The sequence below is a fragment of the Callithrix jacchus genome, chromosome 21 (assembly GCF_049354715.1).
Source record: "Callithrix jacchus isolate 240 chromosome 21, calJac240_pri, whole genome shotgun sequence".
Lineage (NCBI taxonomy): Eukaryota > Metazoa > Chordata > Mammalia > Primates > Cebidae > Callithrix > Callithrix jacchus.
In genome coordinates, this window is record NC_133522.1 from 39,338,792 (window position 1) to 39,355,604 (window position 16,813).

Consider the following 16,813-nt stretch of genomic DNA (forward strand, 5'->3'; position numbering starts at 1 on the left):
ACTGCTGTCTGGGCTGGTGTTCTGATTGAGACTAATGCATTGCTTTATAATTTTTCCAGAGTAATTTCAATGATAGTCATTTATAGGACAGGGCAGTCATGGGTCACTTAACAACTGGGGTACATTCTGAGAAACGCATCATTAGACAGTTTTGTTGTGTGAAAATCATACAGTGTATTTGCACAAACCTAGATGGTGTGGCCTGGTATATACCTAGGCTATGTGGTGTAGCCTGTTGCCCTAGGTTGTAAACCTATACAGCATGTTAGGTCTACCGAGTACTGTAGGCAATCGTAACACAATGGTGTTTGTATACAGGCATACCACAAAGATAAGACAATTTGGTTCCAGACTACCACAACAAAGCTAAAACCACAATAGAGTGAGTCACATGAATTTGTTTGTTTCCCTGTGCATGTACAAGTTAGGTTTATAGTGTAGTCCGTTAAGTGTTCGATAGCATTATGTCTAAAAAAATGTGCACAGCCTAATTTTAAAACACTTGTTAAACAGTGCTAGCAATCATCAGAGCCTTCAGCAAGTCATAATCCTTTTGCAGGTGGAGGGTCTTGCCTTGACATGGGTGACTGCTGTCTGGGCTGGTGTTCTGATTGAGACTAATGCATTGCTGTATAATTTTTCCAGAGTAATTTCAATGATAGTCATTTATAGGACAGGACAGTCATGGCTCACTTAACAACTGGGGTACATTCTGAGAAACGCATCATTAGACAGTTTTGTTGTGTGAAAATCATACAACAGGGTAGTGGTTGCTTAGTCGCAGTGACTGTGGCAATTTCTTGAAATAAGATGACAATGACGTTTGCTGCATAAATTAACTCTTCCTTTCTTGACAGATTTCTCTGTAGCATGATGCGTTTTACCCACAGAAGAACTTTCGAAATTGGAATCAATCCTTTCAAACCCTGCTCTGCTCTATCAACTAAGTTCATATAATATTCTAAACCCTTTGTTGTCAGTTCAACAACATTCAGAGCCTCTTCACCAGGAATGACTCTATCTCAAAAACCATGTTCTTTGCTTGTTCATTAGAAACAACTCTTCATCTGTTCAAGTTTTATCCTGAGATTGGAGCAATTCAGTCACATCTTCAGGTTCTGCTTCTAATTCCAGTTATGTTTCCCCCACACATCTGCAGTTACTTCCTCCACTGAAGTCTTGAACCCCTTAAATTATGAGAGTTTGAATCAGCTTCTTCCAAACTCCTATTGATGTTGTATTTTGACCTCCTACAAATCACCAATGTTCTTCATGGAATTTCAAATGGTGAATCCTTTCTGGGAAGTTTTCAATTTACCTTGCCCAGATCCATAGATAAACTCTATCTATGGCAGCTATAACTTTACAAAACATATTTTATTTTATTTATTAAGATGGTGTCTCACTCTGTTTCCCAGGCTGGAGTGCAGTGGCATGATCTCGGCTCACTGCTGCCTCCACCTCTTGGGTTCAAGTGATTCTCTCCCGCCTCAGCCTCCCAAGTAGTGCCACCACACCTGGCTAATTTTTGTTTTTGTTTTTGTTTTTGTTTTTTGTAGTAGAGTCAAGGTTTCACCATGTTGGCCAGACTGGTCTCAAACTCCTGACTCAAGTGACTCGCCCCCCTCGGCCTCCCAAAGTGCTGGGATTACAGGAGTGAGCCACTGTGCCTAGCTTCAAAATAGATTTCTTAAATAATAAGATTTGAGAGTCAAAATGACTCGATCCTTGGGCTGCAGAATGGATGTTGTGTTAGCGGGATAAAAACAGCATTCTTCTTCTTTTAAATGTCCATCAGAGCTCTTGGGTAACCAGGTACATTGTCAATGAGAGGTAATATTTGAAAGAAAACTTCATCCTGAGCAGTAGGTCTTAATAATGGACTTAAAAGTATTCAGTAAACCATGCTGTAAATAGATGTGCTGTCATCCAGGCTTTGCTGTTCCATTTGTAGAGCACAGAGTAGATTTAGCATAATTTTTATGAGCTCTAGGATTTTCAAAATGGTAATCAAATGTTGGCTTCAACTTAAAGTCACCAGCTACATTAGCCATTAACAAAAGTCAGCCTGTTCTTTCAAGCTTTGAAGCCAGACATTGACTTCTCCTCTGTAGCTATGAAAGTCCTAGATGACATCTTCTTTTAATAGAACGTTGTTCCATCTACGTTAAAAAATCTGTTTTTTAGAGTAGTCATCTTCATCATGTTAGCTAGATTTTGGCTGGATCTTCTGGGTAACTGGCTGCAGCTTCTCCATAGCACTTGCCGCTTCACCTTGCACTTTTATGTTATGGAGATGGCTTCTGTTCTTAAACCTTATGAACCAACCTCTGCTAACTTCCAACTTTTCTTCTGCAGCATCCTCACCTCTGTCAGCCTTCACAGAATTGGAGTATTGAGGGCTTGCTCTAGATTAGATGTTGGCTTAAGGGAATGGTGTAGCTGGTTTGATCTGCTACCCAGACCACTGAGACTTTCTCCATATTACCAATAAGGCTGTTTTGCTTTCTTATCATTCATGTGTTCACTGGAGTAGCACTTTCAGTTTCCTTCAAGAACTTTTCCTTTGCATTCACAACTTGGCTGTTTGGCCCAAGAGGCCTCTTGTGACCTTCACTATGCTTCCTCACTAAGCTTACTCATTTCCAGCTTTTGGAATAGGAAGGCCCAAAGAGAGAGACAGGGGAATGGCCGGTGGGTGGAGAAGTCAAAACACACACATGTACTGATTAATTTCACTGTTTTATATAGTGTGGTCCATGGTGCCCCAAAACAATTACGATGGTAACATCAAAAATCACTGATCACAAATCACCATAACAGATATAGTAATGATGAAAAGGTTTGAAATATTGCAAGAACTACCAAAATGGGACATAGAGACCTGAAGTGAGCATGTGCTGTTGGAAAAATGGCACCAATAGGCTTGCTCAATGCGGGGTTGCCTCAGGCCTTCAATTTGTAAAATTCAGTATCTGTGGAGTACAATAAAGCAAATCACAATGAAACGAGGTATGTGTGCATCTAAATGTATTTAAACATAGAAAAGGTACAGTGTAAATAGAGTATCATTATCGTAGGACACCACCGTTGTACATGTGGTCTGTCATTGACAGAAATGTCATTACGCGGCACAGGACTTTATTGAAAATCATTGTAATATGTTTATTTTGGTAAATCTATGTAAATCAATGTCTCATGAATCACATGCCCCCATTTTCAAAAATATATAATCAAGGAAAGAAGCTTTCTTGGTCAAGGATGCTGACTGCTCAACCCCTTGGAGAGGCCTGTAGTCATTAGGATGTTCAAGTCTCTGAGAAGTTCTCTTTTGAAGACACGTATTTCTATGTCTAACAGAGTTTTCTTCTGCAAATTAAATACCAGTCAGCCTCGGGGAGACTGAAGCTAGAACTCTCCTGATTTACCTCTTTTTGATTGTGTAGTTACAGGACGTTCCAAGATATATGCGTGAGTACTACCTCGATGGAATGTGATTTCTCAAGTATTTCCAAGTACGGTGACCACACCTTGAGAGTCAGGGCTGAATTTGCAGATGAGCATTCGGACTGGGTCAACATCACCTTCTGTCCTGTGGATGACAGTGAGCCCTTCTGTTTTCCCTTTCTTTGCGATGTCATCTCGCCTTGGCTTTTTTCCACATTGGTTGGTCCATCAACAAGAATTCTTTGAGGGCCCACAAATGGATGGCCTTGCACAAGGGGCTTAAGGAATCTAATAGAGTTGTATCCCTAAAGAAATCCATGGGAGAGACAGCAAAGGATAGGCACAGCATCAATACAACAATAACATATAAATCTAATATCTTCAGTGCCTCGAGGATGTGAATGTGTTGGGGCCATGGGGCCAGTGCTGTTAAGGAAAAGTTCTGGAAGGATGCAGATGAATTTTCTAGAAGGAAGTCAGTATGGAATTATGACTTAAAGAAATATAATGCAGTAGGCAAAAGAATGGAGGCAGGTACAGAGATGGAAAATCTGATGCAGGCAGCCAGCTTGCCCAGAGCAAAGGACAGAGGGAGGGATAGGGCTGATGGCAGCTGGGTTGGGTCAGACTGGTTGGTCAGCATCAAAAATTGTTCCAGGTTAGGCGGAGATGGCAGTGACCCGAGACTGTACCACTGCACTGCAGCCTGGGCAATAGAGTGAGACTTGGTATAAAAAAAAAAAAAAATTGTTCCCAGGTTAGGTTTGGAGGGTCATGGTGACCCACCAGAGTCCCCTAAATATGAGATAAGCATATTTAAAATATCAGGAATTGAAAACTAATTAAACCATATATTAGCTATGGAGCAAGTAAAGACTGGGGTTAAAAGAACCTGATTTACAAAACTCACATACAGCCCTTCAAAACTCACATAGAGAGAAGCACTAAAAGAACTGTCTCTGGGCTGGGTGCAGTGGTTCACGCCTATAATCCCAGCACTTTGGGAGGCCAAGGCAGGTGAATCACAAGGTCAGGAGTTCAAGACCAGCCTGCCCAAGATGGTGAAACCCCCTCTCTACTAAAAATACAAAATTTAGCCAGGAATGGTGGTGGGTGCCTATAATCCCAGATACTCGGGAGGCTGGGGCAGAGAATTGCTTGCACCTGGGAGGGGAAGGTTGTAGTGAGCCAAGATTGAACCATTGCACTCTGGCCTGGGTGACAGAGTGAGACTCTGTCTCCAAAAAAAAAAAAAAGAATTGTCTCTGGCCAGTCACAGTGGCTCATATCTATAATCCCAACACTTTGGGAGCCTGAGGTGGTGGATCAGTTGAGCCCAGAAATTTTTTTCTTTTCTTTTTTTTTTTTTCTTTTTGAGACAGTCTTGCTTTAACACCCAGGCTAGAGTGCAGTGCCGTGATCACTGGAACCTCCACTTCTGGGATTCAAGTGATTCTTGTGCCCCAGCCTCCTGAGTAGCTAGGACTTCAAGTGCCCGTCACCATGCCCAGCTAAATTTTTTTGTATTTTTAGTAGAGACAGGGTCTCACCATGTGAGCCAGGCTGGCCTTGAACTCCTCAAGTGATCAGCCTGCCTCGGCCTCCCGAAGGGCTGGGATTACAGACATGAGGCACCACGTTTGGCCTTAAGCCCAGGAAATTTGAGACCAGCCTGGGCAAAATGGCAAAACCCCATCTCTACAAAAAAAAAAAAAAAAAAAAAAAAAATTAGCCAGGCATGGTGGAGTGTGCTTGTAGTCCCTGCTACCTGGGAGGCTGACATGGAAGAGTCACCTGAGCCTGGGAAGTCCAGGCTGCAGTGAGCCATTATCACACTACTGCACTCCAGCAGCCTGGGTGACAGAGTGAGATCTTGTCTCAAAAAAAGCACTGTCTCTATGTGGGGAGGGGTCTTTATGCCAGTCAGTCCCCTGCTCTGGACCCCTGTGGCCCCAGTTACATCCTCCCTGGTAGAGAATGAAGCTAGGATGCCTTTCTTCCCTTTCCCAATTCCATCCCAAGCCTAGGCAAAACTTCTTACTTTTGGAATCATAAATTATCAAAGTTAGATTATCTTTTCTAAGGGTACCTTTACAAAAACAAAGAAAAAAGGAACACAAAAGTAAGTTTCACAATAGTTAAAAGGACAAGGTTTTGCTCCTATAATTGCTAACTGGCTTACCATGTCCTAACTTGTCCCAAATTCTGTTAGCTCCCATCCGTGGAAGTTCCCTTGAGAACCTAGCTAGGTACAACATGGTTGAGCAGCTTGTCAAAAGGTCACACAGATGATGAGTGGCCAAGCAAGGATTCAGACCCAGGCTCTGGCATCCATATCTTAGCAACTACTACCCAATATTGGAGATTTGCCTCTTGAAGTCTATATATTTTAGTGACAGGAAACTGCTTCCGGGAGTCATGCATAGCCTATTTATACTTGCTTTGGAAAAGCATGTAACAAGTTCTCTCATCTGGTTTTCAGACAAGCACTTTAGAGTGGTAGAAGCAGGTTTATTAACAGCCCTGAAAAAGTAACCGGCAGCCAAAGAAGAATACAGGACGACTCAGACACCATGGTTGCCCGGAACCATTTACAAATCATTCCATAGTAACAGCAGCATTCTGAGCACTGAAGCTACAACAGTGAACAAGACAAAATCCCTGCCCTCATGGAGCATATATGTGCTCAGGAAGTCAGACAATAAATAAATAGATACATATTGTATGACAGGTAGTGACTGTGGTTCTTAAGCAAACGAAAGCAAGATAATAGGACAGGAAGTAATGGGAGTTGCACTTCTACATAGAGTGGTAAGATAGTCTCTCCGAAGAAGTAGCATTTGAACGGAGACAAAAATGAAGGAGCCAGCCACATGAATTTCTAGTAAAAGAGCATTCAGAAGGGAAACAGCTTTAGACTTTGTTGGAAATATATATGGTTAATTATATATGTTAAACATGTAAAGGTGACCACTCAAAATAATAAAGATGCCATCTGTAGCTTCCATCCTAGCAAAGGAAATAAAATTCCAGACAACAAAAAGCAGGAAAAAAAAAAGAGGCAAAGACACCAAAAACATAAAATAGAAATTTTAAAAGAAATTCTTATAGAGAATACAAAATGATGTAGTTGGAATGATTCCAAATGTATCAGAAACCACAATAAACGTAAATGAACTAAACTTGATTAATAAAGACAAAGATTATCCGATTTTTTTAAAGAAACTAAATCCAACTATCCTCTTTAGCCATGTCAATCAATGTCATAACATTGATTGACATATCAAATGGTATATCAAAGTAGTTTACTTCCATGAACTAATTGTTTTGCATGGTTATGAAAAATTAATATTGAAATCAAGTTTTTAAAATGTGATTTTTGATTGTCATTTTCCTTGTTCTTATGCTTAGCCATTATTGGACCCCCTGGAGTGCAAGTAGAAGTACTTGCTGATTCTTTACATATGCGTTTCTTAGCCCCCAAAATTGAGAATGAATATGAAACTTGGACTATGAAGAATGTGTATAACTCATGGGCTTATAATGTGCAGTATTGGAAAAATGGTTCTGATGAAAAGGTAAGCTTGGCTAATTGCATTTCAGAGGCTTTCACGTTCTTTGCAGAATCTTGCAAGGTGGCAGCACCTTACGATCTAGAGGACCTAAGGACTGGTTCTCTGTAAGCCAAGAGCTTCCCAGACTGAGGGGTTACTGGCATCTCTGGCTCAAGCTTCCCAGACCCCCAAGGAATATGCGTAGAGCACTTTCAGGACAAAGTCTGCATAGTGACAGCAGACCTTTCCCTCCCTGAAGAGCAGTTGCAGGGGAAGTCACAGCTGAGTCAGAGTTGGCTGGGGACTTGGAGCTGGCTGAATTTATCTCATGACATCAACCCCTGGGTCCCACACACACCACAATTGACAACTATCTCATGACATCAACCCCTGGGTCCCACACACACCACAAATTAGGTATGTCCATGGTCAAGACAGCCACATCCTAGATGCTGGATGCCCAGTGTCACATCTTATCTTTCTGAGCCGTTTCCCCTTGTTGCTCTATTTTTCAGGGGACAATTTCTTTAAAAATATGGGCTTTGAGTCAAAAGATCTGATTGGACTATTGCCTCTGCCACCATGTGGCATTGGTCACATTCTTGACCCCAGCTTCCTCAAGTCTGCACAATGGGCATAATAACTTACTTTATTAATAAAATGAGGATGATGACCTACTTCCTAAGATTGCTGAGGAATTTAATGCAACAATAGGAAATATAAACTCATCCCACTGCTTGGAACATGTATATATGGTCAATACGTGAGCTTTCCTTCCTCTTTGCTAGACATGTTAAGGTTATTTTTATTAATCTTTGGTCAAGGTTTATTCTTATACCTAATGCTTCTGAGCTGAATGCCATTCACAGTCCTAAACTGACATGCGTATGTTATGTACATTATAGTACATACATGCTATCTCTTCCAATTAAATGTTGATTTTACCACTTAGTTCTCAAAGAGTTTGGGATCACCCATGTTATTATCTAGGAAAGCTGTAGTTCAATTTGCATACACATACTGCATAGCCCAAAAAATCTCAAGTTAATTTTTTTCCCCAAAAAAATGTTCCATTAAATGATGCCGTGTCTTAATCCATTCCTGCTGCTACGACAAAATACCACAGTCTGGGTAACTTATAAACAATAGAAATTTAGTTCCTACAGTTCTGGAGGAAAGTCCAAGATCAAGGCACCAGCAGATTCCGCGTCTGGTGAGCACCTGCGTGCTCCGATTCCAAGATGGTGAAAGGCAAAGGGCAAAGATATCAACAGCAGCTCCCTTGCTGCTCTTTTCTAAGGTCACTGATGGCATTCAGGAAGGCTCTGCCCTCATGACTTGCTTGCTTTGGAAAGCCTCCACCTCTGAGTCCTGTCATATTGGCAATTAAGTTTCAACATATAAATTCTGATACTCACAATCACTGATCAAATGCAGGCATCGCTGCTAAGCCCTGGGTCATAAAGTTAAGAGCAGATGGCTCCCCTCTAGGAGCTAGCAACAGACCTCAGCTAAGGATCCAGTTTTACAGTAAGCAGGGTCAGGTGCCTCCTGAGGCCACTGCAATGCAGACTCCACTCCATGTTTAGTTTCTTATCTCAAACATCCCCACAGCACGGACAACGTCTTACACATGTCTCCTCTCCCTTTGGCCAGTCGTGTGGCAGCCTTCAGTGTGACATACCAAGTGTGGCAAGGCTGCTCTCACCTGTGATGCCACCACCAATACAGGTTTAGTTGCTGTTGCTGTCATTGTTGTTTTGAGGCGGAGTCTCACTCTCTCATCACCCAGGCTGGAGTGCAGTGGTGTGAGCTTGGCTCACTGCAACCTCCGCCTCCTGGATTCAAGTGATTCTCCTGCCTCACCCCCACCACACCCGGTTAATTTTTGAATCAATACAGGTTTATATGGTTCCCCTCTAGAATGCAGAAATTCCTGAGACGGTGCCAGCCTTAGGTCCCTAGACTCATAGCGTGAAGGGCTTTCGGGAATTCTTTCTTCCTGTTGGGAGAAAGCAAGAAGATAAAAGCAGAAGTGAAAAAGCCCCAGTGGGGACTGAGACGGTCCCTCTACTGCTATGCCACCACCTTACCTGCTTGCCTCTGAGTTTAATCTTTGAAATAATTGCATTGTAAGGTTTTAGAGGCATTGGACTTCTGGAACTGCAAGCCACCATTTTTTCAGTTGTTGCTTTGATTTGGTTTTGTCTTTTAATTTACTTATTAGAAAGTTAACACATTTTCTTCATATATTCCATGAGTCTAATTCAATTATTGATCCCCATGGGCTTAGCTTCTCATGCAATAAAAACATATAGGCAAGCTGTCAACAACCCCAGCCCCAAAAGAGAAATAACCAATTGCGGCCGGGCACAGTGGCTCACACCTGTGATCCCAGCACTTTGGGAGGCCAAGGCAGGCAGATCACCTGAGGTCAGGAATTCAAGACCAGCCTGGCCAATGTGGTAAAACCCCGTCTCTGCCAAAAATACAAAAATTAGCCGGGCATGGTGGTGCGTGCCTGTAATTCCAGCTACTTAGGAGGCTGAGGCAGGAAAAATCGTTTGAACCCAGGAGGTTGCAGTGAGCCAAGATCACACCACTGCACTCCAGCCTGGGCAACAAGAGTGAAACTCCATCTCGAAAAATAATAATAATAATGATGGTTATTTATTTATTTTTGAGACAGAGTATGGCTCTGTCACCCAGGCTAGAGTGCAGTGTGGCATGATGCCGGCTCACTGCAGTTTCCACCTCCCAAGTTCAAGCAATTCGTATGTGCCACCATGCCCAGCTAATTTTTTGTATCTTTAGTAGAGATGGGGTTTTGCCATGTTGGCTAGGCTGGTCTCAAAACTCCTGACCTCAAGTGATCTTCCCACCTCAGTCTCCCAAAGTGCTGGGATTACAGGTGTGAGCCAACACACCCGGCCTGCTTTATCTTTTTTAACAAAGAATTGGATGGCTTGCGTGTCATTTAAGCTGGAGAATTCAGGAACCGAGGTGGTTTGTTGGTATCACAGTCAGTCCTTGGTTCATCTCTTGAGTGGCGTGAGGGTACCCTGACCTGGGAAGAGTACCTGCTACCTGCTTCTTCCTATTTTAAGTCTAAAACAGCGATTATAATTGGTAAATGTGGGAGAAAAAAAAAGTACTGTCCTTTCACTGCTGAGTCGTGTCCTTATTTTCGTCTTCATTACTAGTTTCAGATTACTCCTCAGTATGACTTTGAGGTCCTCAGAAACCTGGAGCCATGGACAACTTATTGTATTCAAGTTCAAGGGTTTCTTCCTGATAGGAACAAAACTGGGGAATGGAGTGAGCCTGTCTGTGAGGAAACAAACAATGACGGTGAGTCCTGAGATGCGCCTCGGCTAAGCATCCCAAACAGCTTTATAGACGCCTGCCCTAGACCTGATTGCATCTGACTCAGACTCCAGCGCAGTTGAGAAATCTGTGGCCCTGACGTTGTCTCTCAGCCCTGACTGATCAGTTTCATGCTGGGAAGGAGACACAGGTTTGTCCAGTAGCCCTCCTTGCCCCTGGGCATTGCTCCTGCTCCAGCCTTCACTACTCAAAGCCCCAGGTCCCTGGGGAGCAAAGGTTCTGGTTCTAGGGCAGGAGGGAGAAAAGCAGAGCTCAGTGCGGAAGAAAAAAAAAAACTCAAGGCTAAATGCCAGCGAATTGCCAGAGGGAGAGAATGGGAGGAAGGAAAGGTGCATTTCCAGTTTTGGAATATTGGAGAGTGATTGAAATTCTGGGATGTGCATCCTGGACTTTAGGAAGGCTACTTTTAAAAGGGTTAGGAAGAAGAAATGATGCACCTGACTAATAATAACAGGACTGAAGATGCCCTAAGAAATGAAACTCTACCCGCCTGTTTGAGTTTCAGCACTTTGGGAGGCTGAGGCGGGTGGATTCACCTGAGGTCAGCAGTTCGAGACCAGCCTGGCCAACATGGTGAAATCCCATCTCTACTAAAAATAAAAAATCAGCCGGGTGTGGTGGCACATGTCTGTAATCTCAGCTACTCAGGAGGCTGAGGCAGGAGAATTGTTTGAACCCGGGAGGCGGAGGTTGCAGTGAGTCAAGATCACGCCATTGCACTCCATCCTGGGCAACAGACTGAGACTTCATCTCAAAAAAAAAAAAAAGAAAAATGAGGCCGGGTGCAGTGGCTCACTCCTGTAATCCCAGCACTTTGGGAAGCTAAGCCCAGGAGTTTGAGACTACCCTGGCCAACACAGTGGAACCCACGTCTCTATAAAATATTTTAAAAATTAGCTGGACATGGTGACACATGTCTGCAGTCCCAGCTACCCGGGAGGCTGAGGTGGGAGGATCACTTGAGCCCTGGAGGTCGAGGCTGCAGTGAGCCATGTTCATGCTACCACACTTCAGGCTGGACAACAGAACGAGACTCTATCTCAAAGATGAAAAGGAATAAAGGGAGAATGAGGGAGTAGAAAGGAGTGCGTGGGGAGTTGAGCAGAATCAAGGAAGTGAAAAAAATTTTTAATCAACTAAGGAGGCTGGTCAGTGCCAGGAGGCTGGTCAGTGCCAGGAGGCTGTCTGTGTCTGGACTGGCATTTCTCAAGGCTAAGTTCCTACCCTCCCACAGGGACGGGGAGACAGAGGCCCTGTCCTTCCTGATGATTTCAGAAGAATGGCTCTCAGAACACTGAGAAAAATGTCCCCAGGTTGTGGGAGATACATGTATGTCTCAAAGGCACAGAGGAAGGATTCCATTGCAGGCCCCTTTTGATAAATTCTCTCTGAAACAGAGGTCAAGGCCTCTCTTCAGGGGCTGGAAGAACAAATGGTACATGCCTTAGACAGCCTGGGGTTTTTCCAGACCAGAACTCAGGGGGTTGGGTCATCTCAGGAATGTGACCTTGGCCTGCGGGACACCATGCTGGGGTGTGGCCAAGTCTCTTAGCACAGGGGTTTGTCTTGGCTTTGGTTTTTGTTTTTGAGGCAGGGTTCCACTCTGTCACCCAGGTGACAGTGCAGTGGTACAACCATAGCTCACTTGCAGTCTTGACCTCCCGAGCTCAAGTGATCCTCCCACCTCAGACTTTCAAGTAGCTGGGGCTACAGGCGTGCACCACTACATCCAGCTAATTTTTAAAAACAGTTTTTTGTTGTAGAGAAGGGGGTCTTACTGTGTTGCCCAGACTGATCTCAAACTCCTGGGCTCAAGCAATCCACCTCGGCCTCCCAAAGTGCTGAGATTATAGATGTGAGCCACCACACCTGGTCTAGTGCAGGGGTTTGGATAGATTTGTTTGTGCAGAAAGTTTCTGTCTTTCTCAATATAAAATGCGATGGTGCCTGTGTTTAACTCAGGCTCAGGGGTCCAGGGGAGCCTCGCTTACTGCTTGAAGGCAGAAGTGGTATCTACAGACCAGGGAGGCCCGTTGATACACTGCCAGCAGGCACAGTGGATCAGAATTCTTCCTTGTTATTCTTTTGATGTATATCAGCAATAATTCCAGAAACCAAACTTTAGCGAAGATAGGAAAGGGATGAAACTCTTTGAAAACCTCTGGGTCCTCCAACCAGCTGCTGTGTTTCTGAGACATCTCCCAAGATGAATGTACAGGCCCTGTTCTCAGGGATTATGGTGGTTAAAATGCCCTTGGGATCACTGTGACAAGGATGTAACATGCCCGTTATCCCTGGCAGAAACGGTCCCCTCCTGGATGGTGGCCATCATCCTCATGGCCTCGGTCTTTGTGGTCTGCCTGGCACTCCTCGGCTGCTTCACCTTGCTGTGGTACATTTACAAGAAGACAAAGTATGCCTTCTGCCCTGGGAATTCTCTTCCACAGCACCTGAAGGAGGTAGGTAGGATGGAGTGAGATGTGGATTTGAAAACTTTGATTGGACAGAGCTTTGCTTTCAAGTTAAGGCTGTTCAATTCCAGACATGTTTTCCAGGAAAAAAACACATCTTGTGTGTTGGTCCATTCTCTTGTAACCATTTCAAAGACATGTGAGGTCAGGGAACAGCCCTGAGGAAAGGGACGCAGGTTTGTCCAGTAGCCCTCCTTGCCCCTGGGCATTGCTCCTGCTCCAGCCTTCACTACTCAAAGCCCCAGGTCCCTGAGGAGCAAAGGTTCTGGTTCTAGGGCAGGAAGGGGAATAGCAGAGCTCACTGTGGAAGAAAGAAAAGCCTCGAGGCTAAATGCCAGCGAATCACCAGAGGGAGAGAATGGGAGGACGGAAAGGTGCATTTCCAGTTTTGGAATATGTGAGAGTGATTGAAATTCTGGGATGTGTATCCTGGACTTTAGGAAGGCTACTTTTAAAAGGGTTAGGAAGAAGAAATGATGCACCTGACTAATGATAACAGGACTGAAGACGCCCTAAGAAATGAAACTCTACACGCCTGTAATCCCAGCACTTTGGGAGGCTGAGGTGGGTGGATCACCTGAGGTCAGCAGTTTGAGACCAGCCTGGCCAACATGGTGAAATCCCATCTCTACTAAAAATAAAAAATCAGCCGGGTGTGGTGGCACATGTCTGTAATCTCAGCTACTCAGGAGGCTGAGGCAGGAGAATTGTTTGAACCCGGGAGGCAGAGGTTGCAGTTAGCCGAGATCACACCATTGTACTCCAGTCTGGGCAACAGAGCGAGATTTCATCACAAAAAAAAAAAAATGAAACTCTAGATAGTTACCGACACTTGAAAATGAAAAGATGCCAAGCCCAGACCCAAAAGGAACTGCCTTTGGTCCCATTTCCCAGGAAGCAGACTCTAAGACAGAGATTTGCATTCAAAAGGCTTAATGGGGAACATCCTTGGGAATAGCACCCTAAGGGAGTGAAAGTAGCCAGATGAGGAAGAGAGAGAGTTGAGCTGTCACACAGGCACAGCAGAGGCCTCAGCCAATCCCATGTGGCATCTCAAGTTGGGGTGGCCCTCTAGAGATGTCCCAAGCCAAGGCAAGAGGGATGGGCATGTAAACTCCACATTGGCCATGTGCTGGATGTAGGCTACCCCCAAGAAGAGGGCCTAAGCTAGAGTGAGGGGTGAGACATCAGCAGCCAGGAGCTAGGAGCATGAGTGCCTCGTTCCTGAAGGCACCACAGCATCTATTATAGTCACCCTGGAACCACTTGGATCTACTGGAAGCAGCTCCTCGAGATCTAAGTTGATCTCATTTCCTGGGGAGGGTAAGAGGAGGAAGGTGAGTGGACTGCACTCCAGCCCCCACTGCTGCCGCTGCTCTCGGGACCACAAAGGAAAGCTTTTGGGCTCTATCCTCTGCTGGCCCTGACGGTCCACTCTCCTCTCAGGAAGGAGCCTGTGCCAATCAGCCTGATGATGTGATTGGATGACCCAGCCCTCATCCCAGAGAGGACTGAGCCTCTGGTCCCCAGGCCTGTCTCAGGCAATGGCCTGTCTCTGCACTTGTCAATTTGCTGTCAGAATCAGGCCAAGTAAAAAATATTTTAGAAGGCCAGGCACAGTGGCTCACCCGTGTAATCCTAGCACTCTGGGAGGCTGAGACAGGCTGATCACCTGAGGTCAGGAGTTCAAGAGCAGCCTAGCCAACATGGCAAAACCCCATCTCTACTAAAAATACAAAAATTAGCTGGGTGTGATGGCAGGCGCCTATAATCCCAGCTACTCAGGAGGCTGAGGCAGGAGAATCGCATGAACCCTGGAGGTGGAGGTTGCAGTGAGCCACGATCACACCACTGTACTCCAGCCTGAGCAACAGAACAAGACTCTGTCTCAAAATTTAAAAAATTTTTTAAATTATATATTTTTAGGTTCTGTTAGCGAGAAATAAAATCAAAATTATGTAGGCCCTTATGTAACCACTTAAATGTAATCATTTAAAAACTCTAAAGCCATTCTTGACTCATGGGCCATATAAAAAAACAGGTGTCATTGTATCTCTGTGGCTCTCCGCTGTCTGTGACACATGCTGTCAGTGGGAGTTAATATGGGAAGCAAAAATCTCCATGCTGCAGCTACCCCCGCAGGTCCCTCCACGTGCTTCTTCCCCAGACATCCTGTCCCTAACCTTCCAGGCTTCCTTCCCCTGGGCTCCTGACCACCAGCCTCACCACTGACTCCTGCCTGGGATCCCACAGCTGGCCTGATCTTGGGCCACTTTTCTTTCCGAATAAAGGGGATGAGCAGACACACGACCAGAGCCCCGCCCACGGGGAGACTTCCTCCCTGACTGAGGCTTTAGTGCAGCAGCGGGCCACTTTTGGTGTGTGCCCACGTACCATGCTAACCTTGCCATGAAACCGGGCCAGCCCTTCCTTCTTCAGCTGGACATAAGTACCTGTCCCCCCATGGGGTGATCATGTGGGCAGACACAGACTGTGTGACAGGGGTAGAGAGCACAGGTGCCTGAACCACCTGCATGTGGCCGACATGCACCTTCTGACCCCCACTCAGGACCTGCTGGGTCTCAGGCCTCATGATGGTCACTTCTGGGCAGCACGATCACCTGGTCTGTGTCTGCCAGGTCCTCATAGTGCTCCAGGGGCTGCTTTTTCAAACAGGCTATAATTATCTGCTGCAGATGGCCTGGCCTGACCCCAGAACTCTCTTATCTATGTTGCAGCTCTCCCCTTGGGATTTGCCATAAACCCCACCCAACATCTTGCCCCACCCCAGACACTTCAAGGATGTGCCTAGTCACCCATTCCTCAGATGGAACTCGCAGGCCATCGCTGGTGGCTAATGCACCAGTCCTGAGGTGTACACAGGGCCACAGGCTCCACGTTCCGGACCTCCTGCAGGCCCCTTTCCTGCTCTGGGCCCCTCAGTGCCAGCAGCCTCCTGTGTCGTTTGACAAACACATTGGAGCAGTATTCCCAGGCGTGGAACAAGCTGCCTCCAAAAGCCTAAGAGGCCTACACAGCACAGTACTTCCTTCCTAGTGGTTGGGGGTGAGATACAGCCATCAGTTCTTTAAAGAGGATATCCTGGCATGCCCCACTCCAAGGGTCCCCTCAAATTTCACAGATGTGGCAGGCCCCTGAATCTCTACAGGGTGAGTTTCTCACCCTCTGCCATGTGTGGGCCTCACCAATGCCTTGCCACTTCCTGCATGTCTGGTCTTATTAATGTACTATTGTGATAGCTAATATCAGGCACTTGTCCCTGCACCACCAGTCAGCTGATGCAGGCTGCCTCTGGAAGGGCACAGAGCCTTGGCTGAGACAACTGCCTGGGAAGGGTACAACCTAGAAAGAGACAGCTGTGAGCCATTTCAGCCTCCGATATTCCTCCAAGCGCCTCCACCACAAAGGGGGTCTGGGCACCACAGCACAGTGTCTCCTCTGAATGGAAAGTGGAGCACAGGACCATAGGCAAGTGTTTCAGAGTGGCTAGAACCCCCTATAGAGAGTGCCAGGCCAGGCACAGTGGCTCACGCCTGTAATCCCAGCACTTTCGGAGGCTGAGGCCGGCAGATCACTTGAAGTCAGGAGTTCGAGACCAGCCTGCCCAACATGGTGAAACCCTGTCTCTACTAAAAATACAAAAATTAGCCACGCCTATAATACCAGCTACTTGGGAGGCTGAGGCACAAGAATTGCTTGAACCCAGGAGGCGGAAGTTACGGTGAGCAGAGATCACACCATTGCACTCCAGCCTGGGTGACAGACCGAGACTCGATCTCAAAAAAAAAAAAGTGCCAACAAGACTGCAGCACCAGGATGAAGAAAGAATCCTGTATGCACTTTTGAGAAACCACAGCTGCAGCAGGAAGAACAAAGAATGAGGGTGGGCCCCTTGCTTGGGTAAAAGGTGTTTAGTTGACTGAGAACTAAGAG

General features: G+C 45.6%; 1 protein-coding gene across 3 annotated transcripts in view; it reads left to right on the plus strand.

The window, feature by feature from the left end:
• IL10RB (interleukin 10 receptor subunit beta) overlaps positions 1-16,813 on the plus strand; it is a 39,455-nt gene that overhangs the window by 6,096 nt on the left and 16,546 nt on the right. For all 3 annotated transcript variants that reach the window (XM_078358734.1, XM_054249033.2, XM_002761394.6), the window contains exons 3-6: positions 3,447-3,604; positions 6,859-7,025; positions 10,205-10,352; positions 12,690-12,847. In XM_078358734.1, the coding sequence (XP_078214860.1) occupies positions 3,447-3,604; positions 6,859-7,025; positions 10,205-10,352; positions 12,690-12,847 (631 nt within the window). The remainder of the gene's footprint in view (positions 1-3,446; positions 3,605-6,858; positions 7,026-10,204; positions 10,353-12,689; positions 12,848-16,813) is intronic.